At 42.7% G+C, this 13,073-nt stretch overlaps 1 protein-coding gene across 2 annotated transcripts in view; it reads left to right on the top strand.

Annotated features, from left to right (window-relative positions):
* The first annotated feature begins 578 nt into the window (after positions 1 to 578).
* KSR2 (kinase suppressor of ras 2) overlaps positions 579 to 13,073 on the top strand; it is a 201,073-nt gene continuing 188,578 nt past the window's right edge. For both annotated transcript variants that reach the window (XM_085860306.1, XM_085860305.1), the window contains exon 1: positions 579 to 1,428. In XM_085860306.1, the coding sequence (XP_085716432.1) occupies positions 1,252 to 1,428 (177 nt within the window). In that variant the 5' untranslated portion in view covers positions 579 to 1,251. The remainder of the gene's footprint in view (positions 1,429 to 13,073) is intronic.

The raw sequence follows: 13,073 nt of genomic DNA, 5'->3' as shown, positions 1-13,073 counted from the left end.
CGTGGTGGCCATCTTTAATTTTTGAACCCCCCCACATGAGATTCTTCAGAACTTTTTTGTGGGATATCGACCAAGTCTCCGGGTCACTGTGCAAAAACTTCAGCTTTGACACAAGAATCTCGACATTTTGGACTCGTACCGACTAATATATGGCAGGTCTTCGAGACGAAGGCCTACAAGTTTAATTATCTGGACCACGGACAGTTATTCGCTTTCTGAATCGTGTATCTCAGTTCATGAATCGAAAAGTCTTGGTTTAACGGGGAATCAAGAGGAAGAGAATTTTCGATGACGTCTTTATTTCACAAATTGTTGTTTAATATGACCTACATTAAAAACCGATTGTTGTTGTTGTTGTTATTATTATTATTATTATCGTGGTTTTCTGTTAACACAATATTTCGACTTGAACGAGTCCATTTTATCGCAAAATGAATGTCGCCAACGATTTATGTTCCGTTTCAGTTATCAACCAAAAAGATTGAACAAGATGTAAAATTCCACAAATCCACGGAGAAACAAACCACCACACCACCCCACCACCACCCCACCACACAACGATCATCCCGTTCATATCGCGGAGATATCGCGAGAGTGTGCACGTGCGTGCAGCGCGCGCGCGCGTCTCAGTCTCTCTCCCGCCATGGCGGCGTCCTCTCGTCGTTGTCCGCGTCCCCGTCGCTGGGCCGGTGCCGCACGCGGCCGCGTGTCTGAGGCGAGCCGAACGCGCGCCGCGGGGATCGAGCGCCGAGGGCTGCGTGCGTGCACCGCGACGCCATTGGTGTTTCATCCTTGATTGTTATTACAATCGGCGATCTCGGCGCTCCTCTCTGCTCTCGTGTGCGCGAGTGCTTTGCATCGAGAAAAAAAACCGCCGAATCTTCTTCTTCCTGAAACTTCACGTTTCATTCTCACTTTGCCTCCTCCATTCATTCGTTCGATCTTTCACTTCAGGATATTCCGTCGATATCTCGTTTCCCCGTTTCGGGTGTCGTTGCCGCACATCCCTCGTATCACCGGTTCATTCCACATTACACACACTCGCTTCAGCTCGTCCGATTTAAAAAAAAAAAACAACAAAAAAAACAATTAAAGGCTTCCTCTCATTGCTCAACTTGCTCTTCCATCTCGGATTCTCGCTCCTCTCCATTATTAACCGAGCCATCGTCCTGGTCCCTTGTTAGTCAAACACCAACTCCACGCCCCCTCCTCCCCCCCCCACATATAAAACCCCCTCCCGACCTCCAACGCATGTTTGGATGCGCCATGGAGGGCGTGCGGAGGATCCGTTGTTCCGCGGCTGAGGCGCATGAACAGTGCGAGTTACTTCAGAACATGATCGAGATTAGCTTGGCGAGCCTGGAAGGTCTCCGCACCAAGTGCCACACGAACAACGACCTGACGCAGAAAGAGATCCGCACGCTCGAGGTGGGTTGCCCGTGCTTCGAGGGGGGTTGTAATCGGACCACACGAGTTTGGGTCTCCGGACTGTAACCCGTTTGGTAATTCGATCTCTATCAACCGTTTTACTCGACACGTCAAGATCCCCGACGTGTTACTCAACTGTTACTGTCGTTTTGGTGCGGGGGGGGGGGTTGGGATTAAGGTTGGTATTGAGGGTGAGGTTAGGTGTGGGGTTTAGGGTATTGGAGGGGGGTTGGGATTAAGGTTGGTATTGAGGGTGAGGTTAGGTGTGGGGTTTAGGGTATTGGAGGGGGGTTGTGGGGTTGGTGTCGGGGGTGAGGTTAGGGGTGGGGGTAAGGTTAGGTGTGGGGTGTAGGGTATTGGAGGGGGTGGGGTTGGTGCTCGGAGTGAGGTTAGGTGTGGGGTGTAGGGTATTGGAGGGGGGTGGGGTTGGTGTCGGGGGGGGGGTGTAGGATATTGGAGGGGGTGAGGTTAGGTGTGGGGTGTTTGAGACGGGTGGGGGTGAGGGTGGGTGTTGAGGGTGGGGTTGGTGTCGGGGGTGAGATGAGGTGTAGGGTGTTGGAGGGATTGTTGGGGTTGGGGTTGTGTCCTGATAACGTTGGTTCCTGACGTTAAACATCCTGCATCGGTTGTTGATGTGTAGTAGACGTGTTATCGGTGACTCCCTCCACAAATTGCGTTTATACCTTCCCCGACTACTGCTGGGAAAGCAAATCCGGATCCGGATAGTGTACTTTTTACAATTGAAACTTCACCATTGAGAGATTGGTCCCAAAAAACGATATCACAAAAACGTATTGTTCTGCTGGATCAAGCATTGTATGGTGGAGGTATTCCCTCGACCGAGTGCCCTTCTAGTTCCCATTGTAATGGGTTTCTAAGCTGACTGTCCAAGATAAATATTCAGGGGTGAACGTGAAGCTAATAAACCAAAGTGGAAAACAAACAGTAATTGTCATATTATTGTCGCTGTTCCCATGTTGCTCGTCGTTAACAGAGCCAATTAGAGTTATAATGTTAAGTTGGTATCTTCCCTTTTTAACGATATGTTGATTGAATTTAGATTGGTAATGGTTGTGTCATAGGATGCCGGAGAGAGATGGGCATTCTGTTTGATTTGGGTTCAACTCCTGACTTGATGGTAAACTCGGTATAATTAATTAGTCATTTAGAATGCAGAAGACATACCTGTTTAAGATTGTTTATGGCTTCACTGTCCACACTGCCAAAAAAAAAAGTTTTAGTGAGAAAATATTTTCTTAAAATTAGAAAAGCATGAGGAAGTTTTTTTTTCTCATGGTTTTCTTGTTTTCAAGGAAACTTTTCTTGTTTTAAGGAAATTATTTTTGACAGCACACCGTCTGTAAAGAAGAATACTTCTGACTTCCTAAGACTGGTGTGTATCTATCCTACTGGGGTGTATGACCTCAAGTACGCGCACTCGCCCCTAAGCTGTCTTTTCTGGGTTTGAATCCTGACCCAGCTATAAACTGGCATCCCGGTGTTTCACAGGCAGGGTGATTGATCGTTGTGTGTGCGCCGTCCCTCGGATAGACGTTAAACTTGGGTGTCCCATCTGCCGGCATTCGTTTGTGCACGTTAAATATCTCACGCTGTCCTTCACAAAGAGGAGGTGAGCTATTGCCGGCTCCATGAACGAATTACGAATTCCTGCTATAACGTACAGAGGGCACCGCATCAGCCGTGCAGCCAATGATGCTACTCTCTCAGCTTTGTGCTGCATATGAAAAAAGAAGACTGGCATGTATCTATCCTTAGTAAAATATTTTGTTGCATCATTGCTGGGAGCGCAGCTGTGCCACTGCTGCAGTGTCTCCTGGTTCCAGTAAGCTGGAACTGAATTTTCCAAATTTGGGAAGATGGCTGAGTCAACTCGCCTGGTGTTATTTAACGACATGACGGGGGCTTAAACTTGGGACCCTAAGATGTTGAGGCAGCCACCATAACTGGTAAGCCATCACCAAGCTTATCGATCACGTGCACACATGATAAATATAAGCTTCATATGTTTGATGAAGTGGATTGTGTTTGCATTCTGCAAGCAGATAAATAAGTGAAGAATTAGGGATGTGAATGAGCTCTTTAACATATTACAGGTATAGTGTAGTAATTTTTAATGTAAATCCATCAAAACTTATTAAAGAAAACAATAAAAAAGAGCAATCAGAGATTGCAGACCCTTGCCAGGACTTCTTTTTTGTGTATTGGTGTTACGTAATTAACAAGAAGGGCACTCTGTAGAGCACACACCTCCGCCATGTAATCCCTGATCCACGAGAACATATCGAGCCCAATACATTTTTTTAAATATCATGCTATACAGTACGATATCGTTTTGGCCCCATCTCTCAATAGTGAAGAATCACTTTAAAAATTAAACAATTCCCATATCCAGATCCAGATTCGGATCCTCACCAAAATCGAATAAATTCGTGCTTGTGACACACCCAAACTGCTCATCAATTTTCTTCCAAATCCGTCCATAACTTCTTGAGATATCATGCTATATATATATATATATATATATATATATATATATATATATATATATATATATATATATATATATATATATATATATATATATATATATATATATATAATAATTTTTGGCCCTATCTCTCAATGGTGAAGAATCACTTAAATTATAGGAGCCGGATATGGATCCGGATCTTCACCAAAATCTAATCAGTTCGTCCTTGTCGCACACCAAACCTGTCCACAAAATTTCATCTGGATCAGTCCACAACTTTTTGAGATATCCTGTACACAAACAAACAGGCAACAGACAGAAAGGGGGTGAAAACATAACCCCCTTCACCTTCGGTGGTGGAGGTAATAAGAGACATAATTCAAACTTCAACTTTATAACTGCTGACAGTGATGACCGGGTACCAAGACTTTCCGCTTTGCAACCCTGCTTTGATCGGACACCTGACCCTGACCCATGATTTATTTATTTATTATTATTCATTATTCAATTGAATTTAGAATGGGATTAAAATAAATTCAATTCATATTAAATGGAAGACCAAATAGGTACATTCCTGCATTGGAGTCATCAGAAGGAACCAGAACCAGAACAAGGTAAAAGCAAAGGCGAAGTCATCAGGAGGAACCTGGATAGAATTCGTATTTCATCTGATGCTCCTCCACCCTAAAACCCATCCAGACACATGCAAGTGAGCCTTATTCAAAAAATATAAATAAAAATACACCCGTGCGGGAGTGATGGTCATCTCTGCGAGAAACTAGACTAATTGCATAAAACATTTTATGTAGATTGCGCATTTAGCACATCTATTCGACTGTTCGATATTCGAGCATTACATATTTTCAGTTTTGACTGTCAAAGATACGTGCTTCCACGTAATAACAAATTAAATCGATATTAATGTCAGGTACGGTACGGTTATTAATGTCAAGTACGGTTTTTGCAAACTTTGAAGTCACGTGACGCAAAAACGAAAGCGAAATTCGAAAATCCGTCCTGACCATATTTAGATATTGTCCCATACATTCATATGCCACAATCAAATTCAAGATCGCTTGAGAAATGTAGGAGATAGATTTTGAAAATCGTCATTTTCCCATTTTTTTGCCAACTTTGAAGTCACGTGACACGAAAACGAAAGCGAATATCGAAAATCCGGCCCGACCAAATTTTGATATTGTCCCATAGATTTATATGCTACAATCAAATTCAAGATCGCTTGAGAAATGGCGGAGGAGATAGAATTTGAAAATCGTCATTTTCGCAACTTCAAAGGCCTCGTGACCTTGACCTTGACCTTCGGTGACGTTGAAAGTCATACCATCGTGTACGTCTCATTGACCTCTATCAGGATCACTAATGACCAGATCTCCCGCTTCAACTTAATTGTGAACGGATGGATGGATCGAAGGACATCGACACCCATATTATTAGGTCATGCTCGAAGAGATGACCGAAAAAAGAACCCGGATCAATAAAAATTAATAGTTTTGGCTGCCAGACCATACGTCTGATCAAGTTGAAATTTAAGACATATATTCCCCATCACTATTAGATCGTCCAGCCGTTCTGGAGAAGATGATTTTTTATAGGTGTCATGATAAATCCAATATGGCTGCCAAACCATGTGACCATTTTGTTCCTCATGGATAGACGGTCATATGTGTAAAGTTTGATCTCGATCTGTTCAGCCATTGCAGAGAAGAAGATTTTTGAAGGTTTAAAAAAAAACAAAAACGATTTGGCTGCGGAATCGCCTAACAGATGACGTCATCAAAAAATTTTCTGTTGACTATTTTATCTGAGATGACCCTCAAAAATTTTCATACTGATCAGATGTAGTGTTCTGCATATACAATTATGACGTCATGACGAAGGCACCTATGACGTCAAAAATATCACACTTATTCCCCACGAGGAGTACTTGCCGTGTACGAAGTTTCAATTGTTTTCCTTCGTGCAGTTACAGAAATGCACAGGTCCAACGTCTTTCTGTTTTTCCAACATGGCTGCCACAGAACGTGACCTATGACATCATAATTATAATGAAAATATTCCGCGTGAGTAGTCGCTCCAATGGTGAAAATGTTGTCTCAATCCGACAAGTGGTTACAGAGAACAACAAGAAAGTTCTATGCGGACAAAGAAACAAACGGTCTCAAACGCAATACCCTCTCAATTCTTCCATCACTTTTACAAACAATAATGGACTTGTAACTGATCCCTGTTGTCATATTACCTTGACTTCAAATATTTCATTGGATCCCAAGTTGGTCTTTACCATCGTTCTTTGTTTCAAGAATAAAATAATCATTGCAATCCCATGACTACTTTCTCCAGGCAAGAGTTGCCTTCTGAGAACCCATTCAACAACTCCTCTTGGTACTCGATCATCTGTGAACGAAAACATGACGACGGCTTCCTTTTCTTTGCCAACTAGTTCTGTTGGCATTGTCTCAGAATAAAAATCGCTTCTGTTGTTGATCTTCCTGGGATAAAACCAAACCGGTTGTTTATATTTATAAGGTTTTGTTTTTTAGTCTTTTTATTATTATTTTTCTAACAGTGTTTTCAAAAGCTTCCAATGCCTGCTCAATGAGTTTAACTCCACTTTAAGAGGAACATAATAAAGGGATTCCCTTCATCTTGAACAAAGGTACAATGGATGGTGCTATTTACACAGTCTTCAGAGATCACTCGTTCCCAAACCTTTCTACTGAACTTCGTCATCCATCTGATTCCTCCATCTCCAGCCACATCTATCATTCCCATGAATAATCCAGTCGGACCAGCTACCTTTCCTTTCTTTTATCTTCCAATCGCTGATTCAACTTCTTCTTCACATATCTCTTCCTCTAACGTCTGGACCTTCAACTCCTTTACAATTCCGATCATTCTCACATTCGTTTTCTTCATTCAAGAGCTTTTCAAACGAATCGTTCCATTCCTTTCCATCATCATTTTTTTTTTCATGAGATGTCTGTTTTTGATTTTCAAACAATTAACCTCTGCACCACATCTCTTCTATCCTTTACCATCTGCCTGACTGTTTTGGGTTTTCTATTCTTCCTTCTGGTGTGGTTAAGCCTTTTCCCTATTCTTCCTAACTTTGTTCTTTGCTAAATCGCCATTTCCTTATTTTCTTCCTTCTTCCAGCATTTATAATCTTCTTTTATGTTGAGGATCACTGTTTTTTTGTTACTTTTTGTGAGCTTTTTTTTTTTCTTCCTTTAGAGAAGTTCTTAGACTCAACTATTCCACCACCATGCTTCTTGTGTGCCTAAATACTTGTAAACTGTGTAACGGATGTCTAAATAGGGTGGACGGGGAAGGCATTCTCCTGTTCACCAGAATTCCCTTGCAGCAATTTCTGGTGTGACAACCGGGTGCACGGTCACCATTCCAGTGAAGAATAAGACGATTTGAATGTGATGCCTTTTGGTACAGCTTGACAGCTCAACTCTTGAGGGTAATACACCCCATTCTGATTAATCTAGTGGTTTCCAAGGTTATTGTTTGATGCATTCTGGCCCTGTGGGGTTAGAGTGTATGGATGTGTTTGGCCATGAGCTTCAGCTTTCTGGCTGAAGTGCATGTGTGCACTAGTTTGACAAACTTTGTTGGACTGTGTACTTTGGTGTTTGGGCCGAAGTGCATTTGCTACATTGTTTGTTTTTTTTCTTCTTCAAAAGGTGCTGTCGTAATGATGTAAACCAATGACCCAGAAACTCGTCCATGTGTTAATTCCTAAGTGTTGGGCTGGCATTGCTAAAGAGGTCAGCTGGTTGCCTTGCTGGCTGCAGTGGTGCCAGTCGACGCTTCTTGCTTGCAGTGTGCAGGTTCTACCTTTCACCGGCTCCACCCACTCGGACTGCTTCTAAGGCCAGAATTGTCTTTTTAAGTGTAAAAAAAAAGCCAATCCTTATGCAGTGTCTGCATTCTACAGCTCATCGTGGAGTTTGCACTTGATTGATGCCAGACCTAATCATTAAATAATTTTTAACTTTGCAATGTTCCAAGATAATATTCATCATCAAGGCAAAAGTGAAACTGCAGTGAATTTCTTGTGTTTCTTTTAAACAAACATTTCCTCAAGTGTGATGTATGTATGTATATATATATATATATATATATATATATATATATATATATATATATATATATATATATATATATATATATATATATATATATATATATATATATATATATATATATATATATATATATATATATATATATATATATATATATATATATATATCGATATCACACTTGATGCATATCCAATGTATGACGAATATTAAAGAACATTTTGGTTATAGGTATAATGGTATATCTGTTGCCTCAACAACCCAACTTGTTAGTCTGTGGATGAATACCAGTCAGGGATTGGTCATGTTAGAATGATTAATTTGTCAGAAAAATGTGGCCTTTGATAGTCTGTTTGTTCAAGTGTTGATTCTTAGTGGGGATTCCATTCTGCGATGCACCAAACAATTGACCAATTCATGCATTTTGGATAGAGCGGAGTTATTCTACCTGCCTGTGTATCCTGCCCCATCCCTCTCCCTTCCACAGATATCCTAATGTCTCTGTTCCCCACTGTTTTGTGCTTCCCTCACCCACCCCTCTTGCCTCCTGCTCCCTTTGTTACACGTTCTGTGTGTTATCTCTAAAACGAACCTTGACGTTGTATACAAAAGAAACAAAAAACATTTTGAGCATTGACGTAAACGTAGCAAAGTGAACCCAGCAAACTTGCACCTATTCTTTGGGTCAAAGGACCTTAAAATCACAAAATGGTGCTCACATTTCTGTGAGTCCTCTTCTTCTTTACCTCCACCACTGACGATGGATGGAGATTATACTTTCACCACTGTCTGTTTGCCTTTCTCTGCTGTGAGCAGGATATCTCAAAATGTTTTGGATGGATTTAGACCAAATTTGGTGGATCGGTTGGGCGGATGACAAGGACAAATTGATTAAATTTTGGTGAAGATCCGAATCCGGAGAGTATAATTTTTTTTTTTTTTTTAAGTGATTATTCACCATTGAGAGATCGGGCCAAAAACTATAATTATGTTGCATGATATCCCAAAAAGTTCTGGACGGTTCCGGACAAAACTTGGTGGATGAGTTGGGTAAGCGAGAAGAACAAGCGTACTCAATTTTGGTTAAGGTCTGGATCCAGATCCATCCTATCGGTGGGTTACAAAATGTAAACTGTTCAGCCTGGTTTTTCATGGTATCGGGCTCATGGAGGAGCTACAATACAAACTGCATGCACATGCAGACAAACACGTGAGACAACACTGGACTTTACTTCATACAAATACAGCTGTTGATATTGGGGGCAGGATGATGCAAGTTTCTGGGGCACTCTGGGTAATGGCAACATCATATTTATGTGGTTGCTTTTCTCCATCATTGAGAGAAGATGTTTGCACCTCTCCATGTGATACCAACCAAATAATTCAGTGCATTCTAGTTTCTAAATGTTGAGCATCAATCAAGGAAGCAGCGTGTACATTTACCCTTTTTAACATTGACACTACTCAGGTCAGAATCAAACCACTGACTTCCCAGTCGGAGTGATCACTCTAACCATTAAGCCATTAGGCATCATTTCTGAAGAGCTTTTGCAATCAAGCGACACCATCTAATGATGGAAAACCAGATTTCATTATAAACTAGACATGCTACTTCACAACCGTGGGCAGTTATGGCTGGGTTGCAACCATCCCCCCACTTTGATACAACCCAGCTTTGATCAAACACGTGACCAATGACACCTTCTGTTTAAAACTGCATTCAGAATGGGATAAAAAAAAATCAAGTTTAAAAAAACAAAAAAAAAAAACATGGCTGTCAGACCATGTCACTTATGTCAGGTCAGGTATGGGAACATGCGCTGGAGCAGTGCGTCACTGCGTTCACTTTCCACCAGAACTACAAGGGCCTCTGTTTGGCTATCCCCCAGGCAGATGCCTGGCCCATCCCCATTTCCTTGAGATGTTGATCAATCTGCTGCAGGCACGTGGTCGGCCCGTTGGCCTACTTCACTCACAAGGCTCCCTCGCTGAGAGAATCTGGTGAGCAGGATCAGCATCAGGAAAACGAGCCACATGTCCATACAGCTGCAGCTGACACTCACGGACTATGCCGGTAACAAATCTCATTTGAGTCCCTCGCAGCAGCCGCTCGTTGGCCACAAAGTCTGACCAGCGATAGCCAAGGATTATATGAAGAGAATTCCAGTCTTGCTCAGCTGACCTGGTACCAAAGGAATTATGGTACCAAAGTCTCCGTCTCGGATCCCTGGTCAGAGTCCAAGTCTCACATCCATAGAGCAAGACTGGAAGCACCAAGGACCTGAAGACTCGGGACCTTTGTCCTCCTGCACAGCTACTGGCAATGCCACACCCCATGATCCAGTGAATCCATGACTCACCAGGCCTGACCCAGACGTCTGTTGACCTCTGGCTCACAGCCAGCAGACATGAATATCAATGCCAAGGGAAGTGAATCTCTCCGTGACCACAACATCCTCACCACAAACAGGTACAGACAGGATATCAGCATCCAAGATGTCAATGAAAGCCTGGATCTTAGTTTTGACCCAGGAAACCCGTAATCCCAGCGGCTCTGACTCCTCATTCAGCACCTCGAGGGCCCCCAAAAGGATATCCAGAATCTCTGCAAAGATGACTGCATCATCTGCGAAATAATGGTCAGAGATCTTGACATTCCCAAATGATGCACCACAACTTGATCTCGCTGACATCCACCCCATAATCAAGCCATACAAGTGCTGAAAAGTGTGGGGGCCAGTACACACCCCTGACGAACTCCAGCAACAACTGGAAATAAGTCAGAGATGGTATCACCACATCTCACAGCACTCTCAATACCAGAGTATAGTTCATACATCAGATTGATCAGTTTTGGTGGCACCCCACGAAGACCAAGAATCCTCCAGAGGGCATCCCGATTCACTGAATCGAACGCTTTACGGAGATCAACATAGGCTGCAAGCAGCCCCTGCCGAAACCTTCGTCTGCGTTTGGTGAGGACCCGAAGGGCAAGGATATGGTCACTTGTTGCTCTCTTTGGTGTAAAGCTTGACTGCTCTGGACACTGGTGCTCAAGCATATGGTAGTGAACGCCATGAATAATTATCTGAGCAAAGTCCTTGCCCGGCACTGAGAGCAGCGTCACCCCTCCGTAGTTGTTGCAGTTTTGGCAATCACCCTTCCCTTTCCAGAGGGAGACAACAAGGTCCCTCTTCCAGTCAGTTGGGATGATGCCTGTATTCCAGGCAGAGCACAGAACTGCATGCCATGACACGAGTGCAGCATTTCCACCAGCCTTGAGAAGTTTATTATGGATGTCACAAATCCCAAGAGCTTTATTCCATTTCAACCGGTTCACGGCAGTCTGTTCCCACAAACTAAGGCGGCTGCAGTTAATTGGAGGGTCAGCAATGGGGATAGTAACACCCCTGACATCCAACTCAACAGCTGGTGGATCAGCCTTCTACAGTTGCTCAAAGTCACCGGCCCAGCTCGCCTTCACTTCGGACTCTTCTGTCAAGAGCCCACCACCTTCTGTTCTAATGGCAGTACAAGGGACAAACTTGGAGGAACACAATGCGTGAATTCCCCTGTGAGCAAGATGAGAATCACTTGACCACAGGTGATACTCTACCCCCTCACAGATTTCTTGCACTTAGCCCTCCTTGTCCACCCTTGGTGCACGTACAGTTTTGCACCTCAGCTCCCTGAACAGCTCAGCTCTGCCATTCAGCCTGGCCCTGCGACTCTGGTCAATGGTGTCCAGTGTCCCTTGAGCGACAAAATTCTTCTTCGTCCGACGGTGATTTCCAACACATCTACCGCCAACATCAAGGACGGTGGTTTTGAAGGCACTCCACAACTCTTCAGCACCTTCCAAAGCATCCAGATCCCTCCAAATCTCCACTCAGCCTGTTCACAAACTCCTCAGCTACTCTCTCATCCTTGAGCTTGCCAACATCCAGCCTGGGTTGGGGTGATACCATTCTCCTGGATTTAAGCTGCAACTTCAGAGTTGCTCCAACTAGCCTGCGGTCAGTATTGAGGAACTGAGCACTCCAGTAGACCCTGCAGCTCTGGATCATCCTCCAGCGACCATCAACGAACACATGGTCAATCTCCTTTGCCACCCCACCAGCATTGGAATACTAAGTCCAGTGATGAGCTTGTGGGCACTGAAACCATGAACCGGCCACCCTAAATTCATGACTTCTTGCAAAGTCAAGGAACATAGTGCTATTCTGGTTCACAGTTCCAAACCCATGGGGATCAACACACGTCTCATCACCATCCCTATCAGTTCCAGTCGATATATTGAAATCCCCCAAGACTTGAAGAGTATCTCACCTGGGACACTGATCAACCTATGACGTTTACATTATCAAACTTTATTCCTGAAGACTCGCTCATCATCTGTGTGAATTTTCACATCAATCTAATATGGCGTTCTGGAGAAGATTAAAATTTTAAGGTTTATCCTTCCAAAAAATATGGCTGCTAGACTTTGTGACTGATGACGTTGACATTTTCAACATGTATTCCCCATGCCTAGTAGATCTCTTCTAAGTTTCACGTTGCTTGATGAAGTGGTTCAAGAGAAAATATATATATATATATATATATATATATATATATATATATATATATATATATATATATATATATATATATATATTTATGTTTTCATTTAACCTAATATGGCTGCCAGACCATGGATCGATTTTGTTTTCGTTATCACCCTTGTATCCCCAAGACTTATCGATCATATCCGTGAAGTTTAATCTCGATCTATCCACCTGTTCTGGAAAAGATAAATTTTAATGTTTATTCTTCAAAAAAATATAGCTGCCAGACCATGTGACATATGACGTTTACATTTATACCCTATATTCCCTAAGGGTAGTAGATCATGTGCATGAAGTTTCATGTCGATCTCGTAAGCTGTTCTGGCGAAGAAGGTTTTGAAAGGGTTTTATTTTCAATCTAATATGGCTGCCAAATCACATGATAGATGACGTCATCAATTTAATTCTCTCAACCAATTTATCCCGAGATCA

This window comes from Eptatretus burgeri, chromosome 16 (genome assembly GCF_056783735.1).
Source record: "Eptatretus burgeri isolate ZD-2024b chromosome 16, Ebu_testis_v1, whole genome shotgun sequence".
Lineage (NCBI taxonomy): Eukaryota > Metazoa > Chordata > Myxini > Myxiniformes > Myxinidae > Eptatretus > Eptatretus burgeri.
This window is presented reverse-complemented; position numbering and strand designations above follow the sequence as displayed.